At 61.8% G+C, this 24,999-nt stretch overlaps 1 protein-coding gene across 1 annotated transcript in view; it reads right to left on the bottom strand.

Moving 5' to 3' along the window:
* The window catches only part of LRP1 (LDL receptor related protein 1), a gene marked incomplete at its 5' end in the record, with an annotated part of 77,143 nt that extends 52,918 nt beyond the window's left edge, over positions 1-24,225 (bottom strand). Inside the window, 6 exons of the mRNA XM_084277137.1 lie at positions 1,617-1,880; positions 2,095-2,223; positions 3,156-3,275; positions 4,396-4,533; positions 9,719-9,841; positions 24,153-24,225. Coding sequence (XP_084133263.1) covers positions 1,617-1,880; positions 2,095-2,223; positions 3,156-3,275; positions 4,396-4,533; positions 9,719-9,841; positions 24,153-24,225 — 847 coding nt within the window. The remainder of the gene's footprint in view (positions 1-1,616; positions 1,881-2,094; positions 2,224-3,155; positions 3,276-4,395; positions 4,534-9,718; positions 9,842-24,152) is intronic.
* Between the last annotated feature and the right edge of the window lie 774 nt (positions 24,226-24,999).

Raw genomic sequence — 24,999 nt, 5'->3', positions numbered from 1 at the left:
TCACCCCAAAACCCTGAGGGAGCGCTCCCAGCACAGGAACTCGGGTGCAGAAGAGCACCCGGGCTGATTTCAGGGACACCCTGAGACCTCCCGCCTGAATCCGAGCGGTTCCTCTTCCTGAGTCACCCCCAAACCACAGCCCACACCGCAGAAAATTACATGGTTGGAGCTGAGCCGGGTGGGAAGGAGAAGTGAGCAGGCCGAGCTTCAGGCCACACTGCCCGCTGCCCCCCCGGCGAGGTTTGGGGAGACCAAACAGAGCCCCAGGAAGCTTCCAGAGGGGCCAGAAGCAGCACGTTTCCATGCAGACCTCTGTAACGCATGGGTGGGATGTGGGGAGCGGAGCTGAGCCCTGTCCTGCCTAATTTCAAGCTCTCGCCTGCAGGAGCAAAGGGTGAGGCCTCTCCCTAAAAATACACATTGCCCTAAAAATACACAGCACGAGCTCCAATTAACCGTGCAGCACACACCCTGGGCCCAGCGCCGCGGCCAGAGCCTGCCGAGCCCCAGCGCAGCCCGAGGGGCGGCCGGGCCCACCCCCCCCCCCCCAGCACCCATCTGGGGCTTCGGCCTGTTCCCCCTCGGCAGCGGGAGCACCGCGACACTGCGCGGCAACGCCCTCGGCTCCGGGATCCACCCTGAGACCATCGCTGGTTCCCAGAGATCTGTTCATACTCGTTCATGTGGTTTGGTAGCCGTGATCGCTCATCACACGCCACCGCCCATGTCCACGCCGGGAGGGCATCCCTCCCACACTGGGTGCCATACATGTGCCCCCCAGCAGCACCCCCAACTTCAGGGGGACAGCACCGTGGAAGCTGAGGGCTGCAAAACCTCTTGTAGACACCCCACAAACCCCAAATCCCCCAAATCCTGCCCCAACTAACTCGGTCTGTGGTTTCAGGGGATAAAACCAGTGACAGGACATCACCCAGGGCAGTTCCCATCCCAGCTGTACAGCTATGGCACCCACCAACCTCCCCCAGCCCTCGGAGGGACCCTGCTGAGCTGGGATAGGCTCCTTGGAGCCCAGGGACCCTGCTGACCCAGGATCAGCTCCTGCTGGGACCCCTCACCAGCCACCGAAACCCCAGCAAGTCACTCCCATTCTCCTTTCAGACTACTGAACTGGGACCAGCAAGCCCGAACAGGAGACAGCTGTAACCGTGCTCATTCCAGCTGGGGAGACACAACCACCCTCATGCCGGTGGGTGACTCACGTGGCTGCACTTTATGGTGAGGGCTTTTTGTCCTCGATCACTGGAGGTGGGAGCAGCCAACACCTGGCTCAGCACGGGGAACGTGGGGCCAAAGCCAAAAGAGGAAGCGATGAGAGCTGCTGGCCCCAAACTGGTACCCAGGTACCACCCCTGTTCCTCGCCGTATCGCTCTTCCTCAAAACCTCACCCAAAGAAACCGCAAAACTTGCTACAAATAATAAGAGGGAAGGAAAAGGAAAGCCAAGAACTACATGTGTGCTGAAAGCCTCAGTGCCAGGCCCCAGGGAAAGCTGCCTCTTCCCAAAAACACACCCCCCCTGCTTCACCTGGTGCTGGCTGGGGATGCTCAGGGTGATGGGGGCTGGGAGCATGGCCCAGGGGTGAGCGGGCACTCACGGTGTAGGCTGAGGGAGATGTTGATGGAGCGCTCTTCCACGAAGCCCTTCAGGTTGGGGATCTTGGCGCACTTGAGGATGGTCTGGGAGGCGCTGTCGCCCACGTGAACCCAACACACTGTGTCCTCGATGTAGTTGAAGTCCATGGCCGTGGTCTGCTTGGCGCTGGTGGGGGTGATGTTGGGCACGGGGGCCCCGCTCAGGTAGGTGGCCAGGATGTTCTGGGAGTTGGCGATGAGCAGCACAGGAGGACGGTCCACAGGCTCTGGTGGGGAAAGGAGGGTGGTCATGGCAGCGCTCCCAAAGCTCATGGCCACAGTACCCATCAGCCTGGCACGCCTGCTCCAGCAAAAAGGCCAGGACACGCAGCCCAATGCAGCAGCACAGTGGGAACAAGCACCCCGGGGTGGGGGTACAAGTGCAGCATGAGGCCACAGTTCACAGGGCTGCCCAGAAGCTTCTCCTACTGAGGAGCTCACCGTTCTTGGCCTTGCAGGACCTGTTGTCTGGCTGCAGGAGGTATCCTTCCACACAGCTGCAGGTGTAGGAACCCTCTGTGTTGGTGCACGTCTGGCTGCAGGTCCCGTAGACGGTGCATTCATCAAAGTCTGGAAAAGAAGCCAAAAAACCCCCAGGTTTGGACCAGCCAATGTCTCTCCATGGCTGCCTTCAGAGGAACCCTTCCTCCCCTTCCTCCAAGGCAGAGCTGCAGGGGAAGGGACGATCCCTGAGCCCAAAGGATGATCCCTGACCCAAGGGATGACCCTTGAGCCCAAGGGACAAATCCCCAAGCCCAAGGAATGAATCCTGAGCCCAAGGGATGGTCCTGGAGCGTAAGGGATGCTCACGAGAGCCTCCAGCAGCATCCCTGGCCACCCTCCCCTCTGACACCTCCATGAAGCTCACAGCTTTCTGCTCCAGCAGCGCAGCATCAAAAGGACAATTCCCTGGCTCACTAACGAGGCCTTTGCAAGGCCTAATTATCCACTGCCCCTCCCCCCAGCTCTGTAAACCCTGCGCCTCAATTTCCAGCCTGGGTTTCTCTCATCTTCAGCTCCCAAGGCCCTGCCTCACTCTTTCTTCTGCTGGATGAAAGAGGCTTCTCCACCAGCAAGCTCCTGCCCCAAGGTGCGTGTGGGGGCTGGAAATGGCCCCTTCCACCCCCGCTCAGGGAAATGAAAGGGACAGAGCAGCCACCATCTCTCCCTTCCAGGCATCACATCGATCCCATCGCTCCTTGCTGACCCTCTCCTCTTTTCCAGCTTCCTCAGAGGCACAGCCATGGGAAGTAGGCACAACACCAGTGCCAGCCCCTGACCCTACACAAAGCCTTCTCCTTACTCCCTCCCAATATTCCTCACTCAGGCTTTCAGGAGCTGCACCCCCACAACACCCCTGTGACACTAGAGCCCCATCTGCCTCAGTTTCCCCCTCCAAAGGTCAAAGTCTGCCGAGCCCCAAGTCCCTTTGGGTCGCCCCACCAAGCCAAGGAGCTGCCACACAGCGCTGGGGCTGACAGCTTTGCCCTCCCCATACCCACCTTTGCAGCTCCTCCTGTCCTCAGCCAGCTGGAAGGAGTTGTTGCAGTAGCAGGTGGGTCCGCTCAGCGTCGGCACGCAGTGATGCTGGCAGCCCAGCGCCGTGCAGTTTGCTAATTGCTCTGAGGGGACACGGAGGGGAGAGGATGTCACCAACGTGAGAGCTCGGGTGAGGAACAGGATGGATGCACGGACACCCCCCAGGCACCCTGCCAGGCTTTGTGGGGACCTTCATGCTGACCCTCTGCACCATCACTGGGCTAGCAGCATTACCAGACCAGCAGCATCACCAGGCCAGCACCATCACCAGCCTGGCACCATCACCGGGCCAGCACCATCACCAGCCTGGCACCATCACTGGGCCAGCAGGCAAGGGGGAACCTCAGCACCCAACTCAACCACCCATGAGGTTTTACATCCCCAACGTGCCCCAACCCGCACCCAGCCTTGGCCTCGTGCGCGCCCGTCACGCGCTGCCCAGCTGCAGCAAACGATCAGATCCCATTTAAGCGATGAGAATCATTAACGAAATATTAATTGTCAGCTCAGGAGCAGCTGCAGAAACTCCAGTCCCAGCTGCAGGGCTGGGTGGGATGGACAGAGCCCTTCAGGGAAGGGTGTCCCACCCTCAGCTGGGGCAGGAGCCCTCAGCCCTGGGGCAGAGGAAGGGTTGGTTGGGGAGAAAAGCAGAATTTTCCACTTGCCCAGAGCCTGCAGAGACCCAGCTCCAGGGGTCAGGCCAGGACACGCGTTTCTGAGCAACTAATCTGCACACCAGCAAACACACTGATCTGGGGAGAGTTTTCCAGCAGGATTAGTAACTGGGGACAGGCCAGGAGTGGGGACAAAGCTCCTGGAAATTAAGGAAAAAAACACCCCATGCTGGTATCTCTTATCTGGACCAGAATCCCAGCCCTCCCAGCTTTTAAATCCAGGAGACAATGCAGCTCTTTAATGGCCTGCAGGCTCAGGAATGATGGGCATTTCACTTCCAAGTGGCTCTGGATAATCTCCGGATCTGCTACGGGCCAGCCTGGCTCTGAGCTGCCCCGCGCCGGCTCGGAACGCGGAGCGCAGTGACACGGGTGCGAACCCGCTCAGCAAAACCAGTGTGGGGCTCACACCACACAGCCAGGAACTGGGACAACTGGGGACCCCGAGACCCTTGCCATGCAGAGGGGGGAAAAGGAGGGAATGGCAGTATCCAGGGGGGGATCCCCCCATCCTGCCCCAGACACGTACCCCGGCAGTGCGGCCCCTCGTCGGAGCCGTCGAAGCAGTCGTGGAGCCCGTTGCACAGCTTGCTCATGGGGATGCACAGCTCCGTGCCCAGGCAGTTGTGCTCGTTGGGCTGGCACCGTGACACCTTGCTCTGAGGACCTGCAAAGACAGTGAGAGGCAAAGCCCATCACCAAAGGGACAATGTGGCAGCCCCACAACCCCACCGCCTGGATGAGACCCCCGAAACCTCCCAGGAACACACAGCACCCTCTCCCCAACCCCATTCCAGCATCACCCCCACAGCCAGACCTGGGGTAAAAGCTCTCCAGGGGGACATGGGGGGTCTGGGAACCTTGCAGCCTCCAGGACATCCCTGGGAATGGCTCTGCAGTAGCCGATGGCCGGCAAGCGCCGCACCGGGAGCGGGGGTGTGAGCGTGCCCATTACATCCCCCTCGGTTCAGATTCCCTGGTTACAAAAGCCAGTCCCAAATCCCCATGGCTCCCAGCCCCAAACCAGGCTCTGCTCCCTCCAGCACCCCCAGATCATTAACAGAGATGGGATTTCCCTTTGGATTTCCCTTCCAAAGCAGGCAGCACCCCCCTTAGCTCTCTGGGAATGACAGGGCTGGAATGACAGGGCTCCTTTTTTATGGAGCTTTCCCCTTTGTGGGGCTGGAACTGGATGATCCCTCCGAAGCTGAACTCCTAATAGTTTCCCATCAGCACACAGCCCCAGCGGAATGAGCAGGAGCATCGTGCTGAAGGGAAGGAGACCCAGAGCAGCTGGGTCAGGCAGGGACCCTCTGGCCATCCCTTGAGACCACCATTGATGAGCAGGGTCCCAGGAGGAAGGTGACCCCAGAACCCCAACAGCCCCAGACACCCCTGTTTCAGGGGTCATGTCAGCTCCAGGCAACCCCTCACTGCTGAAAGGTCTGGGGGCACTCAGGGTCCAGCAGCACCAAGCACCCAAAGCACAGCACCCCCCCAGGGCTCCCCACTGCCCCAAGCATGCCATCGGATGCCAAGATGCTAAGAGCTGGTCGCAGAGGCAGGCTGGGGGGGTCATTAAGAGCCGGGGCTGTGCACCACAAGGAGACTTAATCTCCATTATTAACGAGGAAAATCACAAAGGAAGCCAGGCTTTGTTGTTAAGCTCCTCTGAGAAGCGGCACGGCGTTGAGACAAGCAACAAAATACGCCGTAAATCGATTAAACACCCTGAAAACCCGTTAAAAGCTCCACCAGCAGCCTGGCTCCAGCCCCGCTTCACCCCGGGCTGGAAGGGTGACACACCGATGGCGAGTCACCAATGGTGAGCCCTGGCACAGCGCTGGCTCTGCGTCGGCGTCAGCCACCCGTGGCACGTGGACCATGGGGCTCACCAAAGCCTGACTCCCCTCCTCCCCTCCCCAAGCTAAACCTGGCTTTAGGGTTGAACAGGGCGTGTTCTCACCAGGGCCCCCAACACCCCTTTGCCAAACCAGCGGCAGCACATGAGCAACCGGCTCCAATCCCGCTTTACAGGGAGACGGTGGCTGTCGGCACCGTGCCGGAACATCCGCAGGGCTGGCAGGGGGGGTGGTGGCTGAAACGGGCCCGTTATTGGCAGCAGGTGATCACCCAGAAGGGCAGCACCGGCAGCACATCACATGCCAAGCGCCTTGCCCAGGCACAGCCCTGTTTTAGGCACCAGCAGAGACCAGCGGTCACCTTCATCCCAGACTCCACCAGCAGAGTTTGTCCTCAATAAGCTTAGACCCTCCCCGGAGAGGAGCGTTACATCACACATGGTGTGCAGCATCCAGCCCGGTTCCCCGTGTGCCGACACATCCCCGGCAGTTCCCGTGCTGCCAACGCGCTCCCGGCCAGCCAGGGCTCGGTTTCACCCCCAGCACAGTGTGCCAACCCCCCCGGGTAGCACCGCACACCCCCAGCAAGAAGCGAACCCCCCGGGGAACGTGGGGGGCAGCCAGTGCTGAGCTCCTCACACCTGTGTCCCTTCTTGTGCAAGAGGAGCCCAAAGAATGGGAATCTACCAGGGCTCCAGGCACTGGGTCACCCAGCTCCGTGCTCAAGATGAGCATCTAGCACATCCCAGTATGTTCCCAGTTAGCCAACTGTCTTGGCACTGGGGCAATGGGCTCCACCGGGATGGGGGATGTGGAGCTTGGGGCTCCCGTCGCAGCCGTGGGTACCTCCCCATCCCAGGGCATCCAGTGGATGATCCCCAGGAGAATTCCTCACCAGATGCTGCTGTGCAGCTTCTGTTTATCACAGGGGCTGAACAGCAGCGCTGCCCAGGCACCGGGTAATTGCAAATTAAGGGTTAATTAAGCAGTATCAATACACGGGCTGGAGGTACTGAAATCCAGGCACAGCTCATCCGTCAAAACCGCTCCGCCGTGGCCGTTATTCCCCTGCAAAGAGCCCAGATCAAGCTACTTACCACAAGCAGGGCAGGATTAATCTACAGGCCCCTCTGAGGTGCTGGCACGCTAATAAACGAGCCAATTGATTACATGTGACAGGCTTGTGGTGCACCCCCAGGAGCGGGATCGGCCCGGAATGTTTAACCTCTGGAAACGGCTTGGAAGGCAAAAGGAGGAAGGAAGAAAAGTGATTCCTGCCCTGGTAAACACAGCCTGGAGCTGATATGGCCACAGCCCGGAGCTGATATGGCCACAGCCCCGCCGTGGGGAAGGGGACAAGGGGATGGGATGGAGGAGCTGGGAGTGGGATGGTCCCAGGAGCTGGCAGGTCTACAGCAGGGAAGCCTGTTGATGCCTCCCACAACTGGCATCACTCATGGGAGACGTCTCGGAGCCCAAGCAGGACTGTGCCATCGACAGATCCGGCGTGGTGGGATGGGGGATGTGAGGTCTTCTGAACCCTGGACCCGTGGATCCTGTTTTGATGCCACAGCCTCACAAACATCCCAAAGGCCACAGACCCAGACCCATGGATTCACCTGTGGCAAACGATGCGCAGCCGGGGAAACCCGGTGCCGGTGGCTCAGCTGGGCTGTGGTGCTCACCAGCAAACCCCCAGCCTGACCAGTGAGCCCAGCTGAACTGGGAGAGCCCCAGAATCGAGCTGGGAAGAGCAGCTGGATGACTGGCACAGCTCAGCCACGGAAAAGTCACTTCCTAGAGCACCCATCTCATTTTCAACTGGGTATTTGCTGGGTTTTCCCCCAGAAAAGAGAACTCTCCCTGTGCCCAGCTCGCACGTGAGCGAAGCCACAGATACCTCCAGGGATTCCCCAGGGAGGGGAAACCTCACACGTAATAGATGAGAGTTCAGGAGCCTCCGACACGGGCGCAATGTAAATACCAGGGTGAGGAGGGGTGTGCCAGGCTGTGGGCAGCCCCGTGTTTGCAGCTGGGGCTTAAGGAAGAGATTAAATAATGGCAATAAAAGTCCTTCCCTGCCAAAAAGATAAAGGGGAGGGAGGGCTGGATGGATGGGAGCCGGCTGGAAGAGCCGGTGCTGAAGTGGCGTGAGAAAAGCTGGCTTGGCAATCGCCACATGTGCCGACAGGCCGGGCTCCAGCTCGGGCAGGAGCGGGCAGGTGGAGGCTGGCATCCATCCCCAGCGCCCACGGGGAAGGCGTGGACACGTGCCAGTGCTGTGCCCAGCGCTGCGGGGCAGCCACGGCCACCGATGCCAACCCCCGGGCAGGGGTCCCTCAGACAGGGCAAGTCCCTCCAGACCCCCGGATCTCATCTGGGGTAGGAGCTGCTCCCCAGGAAAAGAGTGTTCCCAAGGTTTGGGGTCTGTGGAAACCACAGGCCTGGTCCTGCATGTGGTGGGATGTGCTGGGGTCCGTGCCTCCCTTCCCGTCCTGGATGCGCTGAGCACAGACTGAGGGGCACACAGTTAGCAGGGGGGGTCCAACACCCCCACCCCTCCAGAGAACAAGCTGTGGGTGCCCAAGCACTCAGGGCTCTTGGCAAACCAGGGAGCAATTCCCCACCTCAGCCCCCAACGCCACGGACACGGGGTGCATCCATTGGGGGCCCAGAGCCCCACTCCAGAGGGAGGGACACCGATGCTCTGCTCCCATCCCCACTGGGGCAGGGAGGTGAGGGAGAGGCTCTGCCAGCCCCCACCAGTGGTGTGTCTGCAGTGGAGGGAGAGAACGGCGGGGATGGGCGGGGGGAAGCATCCAAGGGCTCTGTTTTCCATTCACCTGTCCCTATGGATATGGGGGTGGCAGCGGGCGTAAGCACGCGCGGCAAGCGTAGTATGTCAATCAGGACGGATTTCTCCCAGCCAGGGAAGGGCCTCCGAGTCCTCCTGCAGTAATTTTCCAGGGCTGCTGATTGACTGGAGCCAGACAGCCCATCCCAGCCCCCTCATCCCTCCCACGGAGGGGACAGTTGCATCATTTCGCCTTAAGGAATAAATACTCGGCGCCCGAGGCCGCTTCGGAGACCTTCAGGAAGCGGGAGGCTGGGAAGGATCCGCGGGCCAGAGGACAAGAGGGTTTTGCTGGTGAGCAGCAGCGGGGATGGACAGTGCTGTGGCTGTCTGTCCTGCCAGCCTGGAGAGGCACAGTGGCTTTCCCCATGGAGGATGGGCAGAAGCTCTGTGCTCCAGCCCAGACGAGCCCTCGGCACAGCGCGGTGGAGCCCGACTGGCACAGCCCCCATCCATCCCTACGGAGCGCCGGGGGCCAGCGCGGTGCCGGCTGGCTCCCTGGAGCAGACACAGACACATCCTGGCCCTCGTGCCTCATCAGACACAGCTCTGTTCCCTGCCTGCTTCAGGACTGAGACCCCTCATCCTCACCCGAGGCGGGAGCATCCCCAGTGCTGGTGGAGCAGCTCCAACAGCCCAGGACAAAACCAGTAAACCCAACACATCAGCCAAGCCAAACACATCCAGGGAAGCAGCTTCGCCCTGGGGGGGCCATTCCCGGGGGTCCCAGGAATCTCCTTCCTCCTCCAAGCCCCAATTAAACACTCAGTGTGGGTGCTGCAGCCCCTGCCCAGCACCGGGCCGGCCACGTCCTCGCTCCAGGATCCGCTTTCCTCATGTAAACCAATTCCAATGGAAACAAACCCAATAAACCAGTGACACCCAGTGCTCAGGAAGCTGGTTTGTTACCAGAGCCAGGGACAACAGCTAAGGAGATAAAAGGAGGACGGACAAATGGACGGATGGCTCCAACACCCTCCCGGAGTGGTACCCACCCCCTCCACACCCCGAGGTGCTACGGGAGAAACTGAGGTAGAGCAGTTGTGCGATGCTGCCTGTCCAGGAGGAGGGTGCAACAGGAGAAGGGATAAAACAAAAGCAGAAGAAGGCTCCTTAGGAAGGAAAGGCATACATACAGATATCAGGTGATTCATCCGAGCCATCCGGACAATCCTTTTCCCCGTCACAGCGCCAGCCCTTAGATATGCACGTAATCTGATCTTTGCATGCAAACTGTTTAGGGCTACACGTCTTCGGTGCTGGATGAGAGAAGAAATAATGATAATAAACAAGATCAGTTTCTTCCCAAAGACAAGTTATTTTTTAAAAAAAACCCCAAAAATAACTAAAAAAAAAAAATATATATCTATTTTAAATTAAGGACTAGATTGCTTTTAGTGTGATTTCTTTCTAATGGCTTGGCAAAAGTTTCAGCCCGGCATCAGATCCATCAACCTCACCCCTAAGGAAAGGAGGAAATTTAAAGTGAAGCATTAATTACACCGCGAGAAAACAGGAACCGAGATCTGGGATGCGCTAACAGATTTTAAAGATCATTTAACTTGGATGAATTAGCTCCTGGGAGCCAAAGGCGGTTTGTTTGCTGGGCTCGACAGTGAAGGGAGAAAAGAAAAGGGAAAAAAATTATGAAAAGCTAAATGAGAATGAATTAAAAAGTAATGTTTTTAAATCACTGAGACAGTGCCGGCAGCAGGACGGGATCTGCATCCATCCATCCACCCCTCCATCCATCCATCCACCCACCCCTCCATCCCTCCATCCCTCCACCCCTCCATCCATCCATCCATCCATCCCTCCATCCACCTCTCCATCCATCCATCCATCCCTCCACCTCTCCATCCCTCCCTCCACTCATCCCTCCACACCCCTGCAACTGCCCTCCCGGCCACGGACAGCACCCAGGATCCCAGCACCATCTCCTTCACACACCCCAGTTGAGTTTGGCTCCCAGCCTTTTACCTACACCCTACACCTCCCCAGGAGCAGGTAGACCCACAGACCTGCAGGACACAGCTCCCATCCCACCGCCCCATCCCAGCTGGCCCAGGGAGCTGTGATGGGATCTGGTTTAGCATCAGAGCAGGGCACAGCAGCAGCGGCACTCAGCCCCTCACATGGAGCCATCCTCCTGAACTACCAGCTCAGGCTTCTTCTGAGCACTGAAACCTCACTCATGCTCTCTCAAGCCTCACAGAAAGCCACCCCTGAGCACACCCATCCCTCTCAGAGGGGACGATGCTCCAGCTCAGTCCTTCCCCTGGGAGCAGCCTCACCGCTGCGGGGCACCAACCAGCACACACGTGTCCATCATCCACCACCATCCCCAAACACAAGGATGGCTTCGGCAGCACGAAGCCTCGTGGCTTCCAGAGTGGCTTCTACCATGAGGGAAGGGAAGGAGACCCTTCCCCTTTCCATCAGCCGGCTCACCGAGCCCCTCGGAACCCCACACGCTTTCTGTCCCCACACAGTGTGTTCCCGGCAAGTTAATGGTGCCGGAGCGAGCACCGAGATGCCGCGGTGCCAGGTGGACAATCAGAGAAGGTGCCTGTTAATGCATCCTTCACACCCAGCCAAATCTCCTTCCGAAAGCCCGGCAGCCGCGCCGGCCGAAGCGGCAATGGCAGCGCCGAGCTCCAGCGCCGGCTCGGAGAATAAAGGCGCCTTCATGCCGTGCACAATGGCCGGCTCAGAGCGGGGCCGGGACAGCTGCGAGAGCCGCCCGCGGAAAAACCATCCCCGTTTGGCAGTCGGAGGAGAGATCCCTGCGCAGGAGTGATTCAGAGGGGGTGGAGGGGGGGGGGAACGCTGCTAAAAACCAGTGGAAAAGAGGAAGGAAGGAAAAAACCTCCATGGTTATTTGGGTGGAAGAAATGGGATCGTGTGTCTCTGGTGCTGGGTGAGGGTGGGCGGCGTGGAGCGGGGTCTTCCCGGGTGGGATGGGGATGGAGAACCCGGCTGTGCATCCCTTGGACAGGGGCAGCCAGAGGCTGTGGGCGGGAGCACAGCAGGCCGGGGGGAAGGGGCCGTGATGGAAACACGACACAACACGTCACCCAAAGCAAGAACCAGCCCCTTGCGTTTGGGAACCGTTCCGGGAGGCAGACCCAGGGTGGTGGGGGGGCTTCACCTCGAGCAGGCACCAAACTACCCTCAGCGTGCGTGAAAACCCTGTGAGGGCTGGGGGTGAACCCCAACATGGGAACGAAGCCCTACCCAAAGCAGGCCGCACGTTCCCCTTCGGCCCAACTCCTCCTCCTCTCGGCGGGAGGAGGTGGCCGGCCGCGACTTCGCGAAGGAAACGGCCATAAATACGGGCTGGAATGAGCGTGATTTGCAAACCAGATGTTGGGGTTGAGGGGGGGGGGGGGGGAAAGAAAGCACGAGAGGGAGAAGAATCCATCTCCTCCACATTCCACCCAGGTCTCCGTCCCCAGCTACCCCCTCCCCTCCTCCTCGCACGCCCCATCCCGCCCGGCGAGGAGCCTGCCAAGGCCCACGCGTCCTGCAGAGCCAGGCCGGGCCTGCACCCGATGCCGGACAGGGGCGGGGTCTGCAAACCCACCCAACACCCCAGCTCGGCTGTGGCCACTCATCCTGCACCAGGCAGGATGGAGCCAGGGTGTGGGTTGAAGTCGGTGGTCTGCAAAGCCCCCCACCCACCCCAGGCTGGCCCAGGCACCACACGGGACACCAGGCCAGACGCCGCACGTGCAAAGCCAACGGCAGCCGGGAACTGTCGGACCCTGGAGCAGGGGGAACAGACAGCAAAGCCCCAGAGAGCAAAGGTGGGATCTGCCGAGCTCCAGCCCCAGGGAGCTGCGTCGAGCTCGCCGACATCACTGGCGTGTCGGTACAGCGGGTGTGCCAGCACTCACCAAGAAGGCCTAACGCATACCAAGGCGCCAGGGAAGCCACTGCCACAACCTGCTCTGCGCCCACTTACTGTTTTGGCCATTTTTGGCCATATTTGGGCTGATTGCCTGTCTTGGGGGAGAGCCCGGTCCCGTCAGCCAGCCCAACATTGTTCCTTCACCCCACCATCCCTCCTCTTCAACATCCCTCCCCATCACCTCAGCTCTCAAGACGTCACTTGGCCACAGCATCCCACCACCCCATGGTCGCTCTCCCCAGTAACAGCCCAGCCCACAGACCCCCCCGAGCCACCAGCAAAGGTCCCCACAGCACCAGGGCAGACCAAACACCAAACCAGTCACCTCATACTTCCATCCCCCTGCCTCCCCCAACATCCTTCCACCCTTTGCCCCTGAATTTCAGGGAAAACCCCTTGATTTGTTTACAGGACCCTGGATTCCCAGGGCAGGACAAAGCCCAGAGGCCCACACACCACTCCAGGGATGCTAAAACCCCAAATCCCATCCGGGGTGCGGATGTCGGTGCAGAATCTGCACCCCTATAAATTCGCTGGGTCTGATGACTCCAAAACCAGAGATGGGATAACAGAGCCCCCAAATCCAACCCGACGGTGGGAAGATGCTGCCTGCAGGCGAAGGGGAGCGGGAGGTTGGGTGTTGGGTCAGGGGTTCCATACGGCATCTCCACACAGTTCAAATGCATTTTTGCCATTCCTCCATCCAGCCCCCTCCACTGGGAAGATTCAAACCAGATCCGCTGCTCCGGCCAAGCCGCCGCTGCCATGAATGACGTTGCTGTGCGTTCCCGGCCGTTCCCGCCGGAGAAGCCGCAGGTATGTGTGGCTGGGCAGGGGGAGGGGCCCCTCCAATGCCTAAGTAAATATTGACTTTAAAATACATTTTATTCCCCCCCCTCTCCTCTTTTCCTTTCAAGCCTGCCTGCCACATCCAGATCCCGAGGCGGTAACCTTCCCGGAGAAAGGGGAAGAGGAGGCTGGGAGAAGCGAAGCCGCCTCCGCTCTGCCGGAGCCGAGCGCCGGCGTAGGAAAGGCTCCGGCTGGAAAAGCATGTCCCGGCCAAGGATGGTGGGAAGGGTGCTAAGGGGGTTTGCTGTGACGCCACGACGGGTTTTTTGGGAAGGGAAATGGGAGGCAACAACAAACTCCCCCCCCCTCCCACCGAGGTGGGGTGCGGGCAGAGCCCCCACACACCCACTGTGGCTCTGGGCGCTGAGCTGGGGCACCCCGGTGCCAGTGTCTTCCCGGCTCCACACCACCAGCTTCTCCTCATCTCCCCACCCTGACATAGGGCAGCAGGAGGGTGGGGGGGATACATGTCCTGGAGGTCCCACCCCCGGGCCATCACCCACGTGCCAGACCTGCTGCCAGGAGGGACAGGCAGCACCCACCCCCCCACCCCTCCCCAGTGAGGGTTTAAGCACTCATGGCCACATCATGCCCCCCACTAAACTGTCTCCAAAGACCCACCGCACGCCCAGACAGCCCCCTCCCATATTGGCTGCACCCTCCTGGGTGCTCCCCACCACAAAGGGGAGTGGGTGGGTGAAAACTGGGAGCAACTGGGATCCTGCGCCCCAGAACATCTCCCACCACTCCCGGGACAAGCCCAGCTCCCACCGCAACAGAAACCCCCATGGATGGAGCAGGGAGAAGCGACAGCACCCAGGGGTGCAGGGAGAAGCAGCACCCACCCAGCAGCAGACCCCCCAACACCTCCATCGTGCTGGGGAGGGGAATTTCCAGCAGCCACAAGACCCTCCCCGGTGCAGACAAAGGAGAATAGGGAAGATGGGGAGGGAAGGGTGGACCAGGGATGGGAGAACGTGGTCCTATGGGAGGATGGAAGATGGAGGCTGCCCAAGAGCATCCATCCCCAGCGGGGAGGGGGAAGAAGTGGAATAAAAACCCCAAGGGATTCCTTCATCCCCGACAGCACCACGGCCACACGACTTCAAACAGACCCGGGGGGAGACGAGTTAAACACCAACACGCATGAGGAAACACGGACGTGGTGAGAGGAACACGCTCCCCCTGCCCCAGCCCCTTCCCCTCCCCAGCAGCTCCACCACCGGCTTTTAAAAAATAGAATAATAATAATATTAAGGGGGGAAATAATAATAATAATGATAAATTTGCATTTTCAACCCAATTCAGAAGCAGCAAGATCCGCAGCGGAGCGAGATCCCCCTCACACTCCCCCCCCCCTCCCTCCTGCCTCACAGAGGTCCAGAGAAGAATGAGCTCAAAAATGGCAGGAGATGGAACCAGATGAAACGAAGCCACTGGGAAGAAGGGGGCGGGGGTGTGGGGGGGGAATAATAAAAGCTTGATCATACAAACCGTGGTGGGGAGGGGGAGGAGGGGAAGGAGGGGGGGGTGGGTTCCAGCCACGCAGCACGGGGTGTTTTAGGGAAGAACGGCGCTTTTTTGATTTCTTTCTTGGGGTTTTTTTTTGTGTTTTGCAGCTTATCTGCAATTTAAATGAAATAAAGGGGGGAAAAAAAAAAAGGCATTTGCAGCCAAGAAAAAGGGGCTTCAGAGCTCTGGGTGCAGTCGGATGGGTTGCAGCCGGCCCTGGCCAGCAGCCATCCCTGCTGGGGGGACACCCCGCTGCCCCCCAAAACATCTCCACCGGGATGGGGAGGGGGCAGCTGCTGCGGGAAGGAGACCCTGCCAGACCCTGCTGATGCAGAGCCACACACACCCACACACCCACCCCCCTCCTCCTCTATCTGCTCAGAAGGTTTTATCCCCTTTATCTCTCCCAGCAATAAGCAGCGGGATGTTTCTACCCCAGGCGGTGGGGAACCCAAACAGCCGCCTGCACCCGCAGCAGTGATTTATGGCTCGTGGCTGAAGCTGATAACGCTCCCTCCAGAGACCTGCCTGCGCCGGGCAATAAACCAATTGCACGTTATAGATTAATAGGCATTTCATCTGGACAGCTGAATCAGCGGGCAGGATGCTGTCAGAGCTCAGAGCAAAGCCCGGGGCCGACCGCAGCACCCCTGGGCTGGGGGCAGAAGGGTGCTGGGTTTCCCCCCCCCCACCCCTCCCTCACCCAGGGCTGGGCATCAGCTCGCCAAAGCTTTCAAAGGGCTGGAGCCAGGCCAAAACCATTGGCCTTAATTCATTAGTCAACTCAATTTCGCTGGCTTCGCAAATAAGGACTTTGTCTGAGATGGGGAAACGGAGCAGAGCGGCTATTGTGCACCAGGAGCGGGCAGAAAGGGCCCTTTGAGGGGACACTCTGCTGGAATAAAAGTCACTTTTATCCCGGAATAATTAGCGTGCTCTGAGTACACTAATTATTCCGGCATAAAGGGACTTTTATTCCTGAGCAGCTCATCTGCACCGGGACCTGCTCTGGATTCGGGTCCACCTGTCCGTGTGAACGCAGCCCCCGCACCGGGACAACCCAGCCAGCGCATGGGGACCAGGGAGGTGGGGACCCACTGGCTGCCCTGGGGTGCTGAGCAGGCAGCATCCCAGCCTGGGGCAGGGGGAAGATGCTCTCACCCATCCTGCTCCCCAGGGGATGCAGCGGGGGGATCCAGGAGGCTGGAGAGCAACACGACGGAGACGAGGACCCAGAGACCCAGCCCTGTCTCCAGCCAGCAGGTCCCTTCCCAGGGTCCCCCGTAGACCCATGTGCTGCTGGGAGCATCTCCCAGCCCTGGGGAATGACAAGGTCACAGAGCCACCACGCTACACAGGACCATCTCCTGCTGCTTCAGGGTCTCCCCAGGAGAAACCCCCCTCAGCAGCACCACAGCCCCTCCTGACAGACCTCCCTGCCCACAGCCCGGGCCCCAAAACCAAACCAAACCTGCCGGAATGGGGGAAGGTTTGGGCTGTCCCAGAGAAGCTTTGAGGGGGCTTTGTGGAGCTGTGGCATCTCAGCATCCTCAGCTGGTTGCACAGCCCCTACAGCTTGGGGCTGGTGGGGGGGGGGGGGTGATGGTCCATGCTCCATCCCTGCTCTGCTCCATCAGCTGCCATGCTCCCAGACACCCGCTCAGCCACGTTTTAAGAGACAAAGGGGGAAAATTAAAGAATAAATTGTCCATTTATGACTGGCAGGAACGACTAAAGAGGAATCCAGTACGGTGATGTTGGCTCTGATGCCACATCCCAACCGCTACCCACACCCCTGGCATCCCCACCAGCATCAGCATCGCCTGCAGCAGCTGGCATGCTCTGAGGTGGTTCCTGCAGGTCAGGGATCCTGGATTTACCTCCTGTGAGCTGCAGAAAAAAGCAGCTTCAATGTTTTCTGCAGCCAAAAAGGGCTCAGGGGCGGGATGGGCAGGTTTGGAGGGGTGATGGCACTGGAGTGGCCACGGAGGAGAAGCCTGAGCTGGGGAGTAAGTGCAGCATTAAGCTCCCAATCTGCTCTTCCGCAGGGAAAACACTCCGGGCAGTGAGAGGAGATGCTGAGCAAACCCATCTGGAATGGCCAGGGGCAGCTGGGGCTGCGGTGTGGGCACAGACCCAGAGATGCCGATGCAGATCGGTGTCGCTGGCCTTGCCAGGAGCAGCCCCCGAGAGCAGGGGGAGGACGTGTCCGGCGGCTCGGATGAGGCCAGGAGCCCACGGATGCTTCAGCTGCTGTTTCCAGGACTGAGGGGATAAATCTCCCTCCTTCAGAATAGCCCAAGAACCCTCTGGTCCCTGCAAAGGCAGCAGCCAGTCCCCGGGCGCAGGCACAGCTCGACTCCCAGCACAGCCCTTGGCCCAGGTTTCCCACAGCATCCGCCCGGAGTGCCGGGAAGGCGCCGCCGCCGCAGGAAGTATTAAACCCAAGTGCTTCCTTTTCCAAACAATAAAAAAGCACCACGACGCTCCCGACGCCGAGTGCCGGGACCAAACCCCCCCTCACAGCCCTCTCCCAGCTGCTGTCCCTGCAGCCACCACATCCCACACCCTGCCGGGGGCAAGGAAGGACTGAGCAGCTTGGGGACGCCGCTGCTCTCAGGGTCAGAGCCCTCCCCAACCCTGGGTATGGCCCAGGGGCATCAATGCCAGTGGCTGGGCATGGGCAACACGCTTCTCCCTGCAGTGGTGGCTGCTCCGAGCCAGCCTCAATGAGCGGAGATGGGCAGGGGGAACGTGCTGCTGCTCCCCGATGTCGTGGCACGGGCGGTTGCGTCGCCAGTGCGACGCGTCGGGCCGCGGCATTCGAATTCCGAGCACAGTGAGGGCAGGGGAACAAATAAATAAATAAATAAATAGGTGAAGTGGATAAAATCACCCGGCGTGTCCGTCCGCAGGGTGTCGGCGCGTGCCGCTGCGGCATCAAGGGATGGGGAAGCTGGGGGGACACACACACACACCCTACCCCACCTCCCCTTCCCAAGGGTGCAGGAGGGACCTGAAGAGCCTGACGCAGCAGCCGGCACTCCGGCACAGCCCGTGTCACCAGCGGCACGAGCAGAGGAGACGCTGGGCCCGTCCATCCGCGACAATGAGCCGCTGTGTGAAGCCGGGACGCGGCGAGCGTGGGGTCTCAGCGCTCAGCCGGCTGCGGCGGCGCCCGCGAACAAAGAGCTGCGCCGGACGGAGCGACCGGCCGAGATGGACTCGTTTCAGAGCTCACCACGGATTAAAATAACAATTTCCCTGGCAGCCCACGGCAAACAAAACCCAGCACCACCCCCCTCCTCCCCTCCTCCCCCAGCAAGGCCAGGGAGCGGCAGCATGACAGCTCGGAAAGCCAACATCCTCCTCCTCCTCCTCAGATGGGATGGACACCGCATCCCTGAGTCCCAACGGAGCAGCACCTTCCCTCACCCCACCCTGTGACAGCCACACACCCCCCACACCCCTGGTTTGCTGCACCCATCACCAGTTCATGCGCCGGGACGCGCCCATCAACACCCGCACCATCCCCATTGCAGTCTCACTTGGAGAGAGGGCATCTTGGAAGAGGCTAATTAGCTCCCTCAATTAAAGATGCAACTTCCAACTCCAGCAGACTCCCCAGCAGCCACCCGCAACCGCCACTGACGCCTCCATCCACGCATCACGCACCCCACACGACTGCTCTCACCTTCCCCACAGGAGCCGAGGCCGCTCTTCCCGGCGGCACCGTGAGCAGGGTCCCACCGGAGATGCCCTGAGCTCCCTGCAAGGTCATTCCCCAACCTTGGAGCTGCCAATCCCACAAGCCCTTCCCATTTGGGGACCATCTCTGACCCTGCAGAGCATCAGCACCATCGCAGCTCTACTCTGTTCTGCTCCCCCAATTAAGGAAGGATGCAGCGAGTCCAAATTTAGCCCTGGAAAATCGGGGGGGGAAAGAACCCTGCAGAGCAGAGCAGCACCCAGCAGAACAGTCCCCATGGGTACAGCTCCTCTGGATAGGAGGCAGCGGGGTGAAGCAGACGAGGAGCTGGATTTGGAAACGCTGAATATATCTGGTGCTGCTGCTGCCGGCGGCTCCGCTGCCAAGGTGCATCAGATGGAAGCGACCGAGAAGTCAAACCAACAGCGAAACCTGGTCTGTAAATAGCTCGAGTCAGCCCAAGGCAGGGGGAAACGCAGCCCCCCAACAACGAGCTGCAGTGTGGATGGAGCCAACACGGAGTTTGGGAGAGCCCAGGCGCTCAGTGAGGCCCCTACATGCGCCACTGGCCACCCCTGGCACCCACAGGGTCCCCACACGGGGCACGGCAGGCATGGTCTGCAGCCCCCCACCCCGAGATGGGGATGTCCCCCCGTGCACACAGCACTTGGTCTGGCACCAATGGCTCTGCAGCCTCCACCAGCTCGCCTTTGCAAGGCTGGGATGCAAACAGGGGACCCAAAGCATCCCCCCCTCCCCTCCCTGCTCAGAGCACCCCAGGGAGCAGCACAGGGGTGGGATGGCAGAGGGGGACAGGCTGCTGGAGGGACCCCAGCCTGCAGCTTCCAGGCAAAGGTCAAGCATCCCACACGGAGAGGGACACCCATGGCAATGGGGCCAGAGACACTCCCTGGGAGGTGACAGATAAAGCCCAGCACGAGCACAAGGGGAGGACTGTCTGTCTGTCTGTCTGCCTGGCAGAGCCTGGACCGCAGGACGAAAACGGGCAGGCGCATCCATCGCTCACCAGCTGAGTCAGCCACAGACCACAGCAACCAGGAGCCAGCACCATCCCCAAAGAGCCCTTTCCCCAAACTGGGAATCACTGGATCCTTCCTGGGCATTTCAGCCGAGTCCTGTGCTGCCTCGTTGGGATGAGCTGGGAGTGAAGGACTTGGTGCTCAGCCAAGGCGCCACAAGCTCTCGGAGAGGCACAGCTCCCCTCCCCGCTGAGCAGGGCTGGGGGTCAGCCAGGGGGTCTTGGGGGCACGGAGCAAGGATTTTATCCACGGGGTTGGCACAAAGAAGGTGCCTGACGTAGATTTGGGAAGTGAAATCCTTCCAACAGATGGAAGAGGAACCTCCTGTCCCGTGGCAGACACGGTCCCACCCTCCGGTCACCACCACACTGCCAGTGCTGAGTCAGCAGGGCTGCAGCACAGCACATCCCACCTTGGCTGCTCGATGGCTCCCGAGGGCCCAGCCCCGACCACACTGCACCACAGTTTCGGGAAGCACCCCCTGGGCACCCCCTTCCCCAAGCAGGGGCACGTGCTGCCATCGGTGGGGCACGTGGGCTCATCCCAAAGGCACAGCCCAAATCCCATTAAGAGGTGGGCTCAGCTCCTCCCACCTCCCAGGGCATCGGTGCCACACCGGGTAGTGAACCCCCAGCTGCAGGCACCCATCAAGGGGACACACAGACACACACACGACAGCATCCCAGTGCCCACAGAGCTTTCCCAGTGCTCGCGAGACCTCGGCAGCAGGATCCACCTGACAGCCAGAGCAGCTCCCTCCTCTCCATCACCGGCTGCTTGTGTTGCCGCCACACAGGGACGAGCCCTGCAAGAACTGAACTGCAGCTCCTCAGCACCCTGCATGCCCCCCACATGCCCAACACCCCCAGCTAGCTGCTACGGGCACGATGCCCCCCAAGGGCTCCTCGCTCTGCCCCATCCGCAATCCCTGTCCCCAATCTCAGCCACAACTGCAGCAAACCCCAGGAGATACCCAGGATGCTACAACAGCCCTCAAGCAGCACCCAGGACGCCCCAGAGTGGGAAGAAGAAGGGCTGAGCTCAACCTGCCTCCAGGAAGGGCAGGTTTTGGGGCCAATCTTTGATGTGTGTGTCCCCCCGGCTGTGTTTCCAGGGATCCCACACAGCAGCAGCTCCACACAGCTCTTTCCACCCCAATCCCACTGGTTCCATGAGCAGACAGGGATGCTGTGTGCAGCACAGCAGAGCCCACACCAGCCAGCATACCAGGTGGGCAACCAGTCCTGCCCCACCAGTGCACCAAGCCGGTGACAAAGAAGAACCAATTAACACCACAGCAGAGTCAGCTCCTGCAGAAGAAGCAGCTCCAGGGGCTGTTGGGGGACAGGGAGGACCGGGGCAGTTTTGTTCCACATCAGCCCAACCAGTACTTAACGCTGGGGGGAAAAGCATCATGAGCTGGAGGGCTTGGACAGTCCCCACTCCTTCCCGGTCTGCAGGCTGCCCACGGAGCACACAGAGCAGATGAGGGGTGAGCAGGGGGGCTGAGGCAGAGAAGGTGAGGGGGATGCCACAGTTGTTCCCACCCCCACACCAGCCCACGGCACCGCAGCCGGCTCGGGAAGCAGTGGGAAGGCAACACCTCGGCTCTAACCCTGGGCTTTGCCAGGGATGCGCCATCCTCTTGACGTCAGCACCAGGCAGGGACCACGCAGACACCCCAGTCCCCTCCTCTGGAGACCACAGCAGCATCCCACAGCACCTCCTGTCAGGGGCAGAGCACACGAGGGAACCCCAACTCCAGAGGATCTCCCCGGGATGGTCCACGTGGGGATGCCAAGCACCATCACCCGGAGCAGCCCCCAGCCGGACCCACGGACAGCCCCTCCGCCAGCTCCTGCCTTCTCCTCCCAGCAGCCCCCAAACACTCCTCCCATCACCTCTGCCGAACCCGGCGTGGCTCCGGGCACGTCTGCGCACGCCCGGGGAAGCGGCGCACACACGTGTGCACACGCGCTGCCCTCACGCACACGAGACACCAGGGCACCGAGGTGGGAAGAGGGGAGCAGTGCACCGAAACACTGCAGCCCCCTCTAACTGCTGGGGTGACCCCTGCCCGTGATCCCTGCCCGTGATCCCTGCCTGTGATCCCTGCCTGCCATCCCAGCTGGGATCCCTGCCTGTGATCCCTGCCTGTCCACCTCTACCCACCACGGCCATGGGATGAGGGGGACACTCCACACCACCCCAGCAAGCAGTGGGGGAGCTGGAACTGGCATGGGACACGTGGGTGCCCTTTGTACCCCACGAAAAGCATCCCACCACCACCCCTCCCTCGCCACCCCACCAGCTGGACTTTGCCTCCCCCGTGTCCTGCAGCTGAAGGCAGGAACCAACCAGCAGCTTCTGGAGCTGCAAAGTGAAACTGGGGTGTGGGGAGTTGGGTCTCTGGCCAAAAGATGGAGACCCTGGGGTGCGGGGACCCTGTGCCCCACTCCCAGTGGCACACAGTCAATCCCAGCTCCACCGTGGGACCCCCAGAGCCCCACTGTCCACCCACACAGGGAGACCTGCGGTTTGGGAAACCAGAGCCTGGCCAGGTCTCCCATGGCACAAGTTCAGGTGCCACCAAGATGCCGCCTTCTGCATCCCAGCCAGCCCCACATCCTTCCACCCCCCCCAACTGGCACAGCTCCAGAAGCCCCCTCCTCACACTGCCGGGCTGCCCAAAGCTCTGTGGGGCCAGAAAGGCACCACACCCCTAAAGGGAGCCCCTGGGAGGGTGCCGCTGGAAGGAAGGGGTGTCTCCGCGCTGGCTTTTGCCCCACTCCAGCTCATCGGGGTGGAGAAAAGGATGGAGGAACTTCCCTCCCGCACATCATCATCATCGCTCTGCAGTCTCGTTTCCACAGGCAACGCAGCTTATGCAATGAGTGATGCCTGTCCCTCCCACCCCCACGAACTTCGGGAGCAGCCGGCTGCTCCCAGCCACCGTCCAGCGGGGACATCGGTGCTGACACCTCAGGGTGCCCCAGAGCTGGGTGGGAGGAGCAGGTGACCCCAGCTGTCAAGCATCACCCACCGCGCCAAGCCCACCGCGCCGGTGGGTCAACCAACCCATCACTACCGACTGTGCGGGTGTCAGCTGAGCGGGGGGGGCTGTGGGGTGCAACGAGCCACTTTGCTCCTGCCACCTCCCTCCAAGGGACACTAATTAAGCACCCGGACCTACAGCAGGACGAGGAGGGGCAGGAGGGATGGAAACCACAGGCTCCAGCCTCCCGCAGCCCCAGGGCGCTGATCTGGGGCAGGGATCTGGCGACCGGCCCCCAACCGCCCCCTCCATCCCGCTGACCGGGCAATGGGTCCAGCACTGCCACGACACCCAACACCAGACTGGGACAGAAAAACCTTCCCCTCCCAAAAAATCCACCCCCAAACCCCTCTCATCAACGAACTGCTCCAGCCTCCCTGCTTTGCCAGGCCGTTCCCACCTGGACAGAGGGAATGCATAGGAGGGAAGCAAGCAGAGCCCACTCTGAGCCCCCATTTCTCTGCTTTCCAAGGGAAAAACAGGCTCCTGCCCTGCACATTCCAGCATCGCCAGGAGTTTCGCGGCCGGTTCCCGGCTCGTCCGGCTGCCAGCTCCCAAAAGGCGCTCCGGCTGCCAAGAGCAGCCCCTCACACATTGAAAAGCCCGGCCACTGAGCTGACGAGCTCGCTGAAGTATTCGCTGAATAGATCAATAACAGCAGGGAGAGGGAGGGAGAGGGAGAGAGAGAGAGAGAGACGTGCGCAGCTTGGGAAACCGCGGCTGGCAGGGGAGGCCGGACAGACAGACGGCCGGACAGACAGCCCCAACGCTGGGTAAACATTTTCCCAGTGGCACCAGCCCCGGCCCCGGCCAAACTCCGCAGATCGGAGCTTTCGAGGCTGCGGTTATGCAAGAGAGGGTGTGCGGAGCAAGGCCGGGCTGTCACGGGTGGTCCCGGGGAGCGGGGGGACCCCAACCCCCAAGGGACCCCCCCCCCTCTCTCTCCCCGGTGCTGGCTCCCGTAGAGGCGCCGAGCTCCAACTTTCCTGCCTGGCTGCGGGGACAAGTTTGGATCCCGGGGGAACGGGGCGGGAGGAGAGTCACAGACTGGAGAGGAGACAGAGAACGGGGAGAGCGAGCGGGGGGGAGCGGAGGGGGGGGGCGGCCCCGCATCCTTCCACTGCGGCGCGGCGGGGGGAGCGCGGGGAAGGGCGGCCGGTGTGGGGGGGGGAAGGACACGCCGCCCGAGCCCGCTCCCGGTGCGCCCCCCCCCACCCGCCCACCCCCCCGTTCGCCGCCCCCCCGCTCCGGCTGCGCCCGCTCTGCTTTGTCACGGCGGCGGCAGCGGCGCCTCCCGCCCCCTCCCCGGCCCGGCCAAACGCTGCGGCCCCACCGGAGCCCGGCCGCTCCCGACAGCGGGGCCGCGCAGCCGCGGCGCTCCCCCACCCCTTCCCTTCCCCTCCCCTCCCCAGGGGTACCCCCGCCGCCCGCGCCGCACCCCCCCACCCATTCCATTCCGCGGGGGGAAAGGGGGGACCGGCCCCGGACTCACCTTCGAGGGCGCGGGCGGCGGGCGCGGCCAGCAGGGCCAGCAGGCACCCGGCGAGGGGCAGCAGCGGCCCCATGCCGGCGGCTCGGCGGCGGCTCGGCGGCGGCTCCTCACGCCGTGCTGCCCGCGGGGCGGCGCGTCCCGGGCCCGCGCACCGACATCCGCGGAGGGAGGAGAGGAGAGGGGAGGGGAGGGGAGGGGAGGGAGAGGAGAGGGAGGGAGGGACGGGGGGGGGGGGGAAACGCGGGCGGGGGCGGGACGGGGCGGGCGGACCCTCCGGGCTGGGCGGCGGCGGCGGCGCCGGGGGCGGCGGGGCGGGGGCGGGGGGGCTGCGCGCGCCGCCGCCGCCGCGGAGGGAGGGGGAGGGCAGGATGGAGGGGCGATGGGGCGCGCGCCGCCGCCTGCCTGACGTCACCGGGCTCGAGCTGCCGCCGGCGTGCGCGCGGACGGGAGGGGAGGGGGGTCGACCGGGGAGGACGAGGAGGAGGTGGAATGGAAGGGCGGGGGGGGGGGGGGGGGGTCCTACGCGGAGGGTGCGCTGCGCGCATGCGCGTGCAATGGGGGGAGGGATGCGACCCCCGGCCGGGCTCCGGGGTCGGTACGGGCACGGGCACCGCGGGGTGCCGGGGGCACGGCCCCGCTCCCCTCCGCCGGGGAAGGAAGGGAACCAGCTCCCGGTCCGGGCAGCAGCCGCGACCCCCGGGCGGCGGAGCCAGGCGTGGGCGCCGGGCCCCGTTTGGCCGGTTTAACCCGTTGGTTCCCCAGAGACCCCGTGGGGAACGGGACCGACCCCCCGAGGGGCACCGGGGCGGCACCCAGGGCTCCTTCTGCAGAGGACGGGGCTCAGGGC

This window comes from Gallinula chloropus (genome assembly GCF_964237585.1).
Source record: "Gallinula chloropus genome assembly, chromosome: 31".
NCBI classification, from domain to species: Eukaryota; Metazoa; Chordata; class Aves; order Gruiformes; family Rallidae; genus Gallinula; species Gallinula chloropus.
Note: the sequence above shows the minus strand (reverse complement) of the source record. Positions and strands in the feature narration are given on the sequence as shown.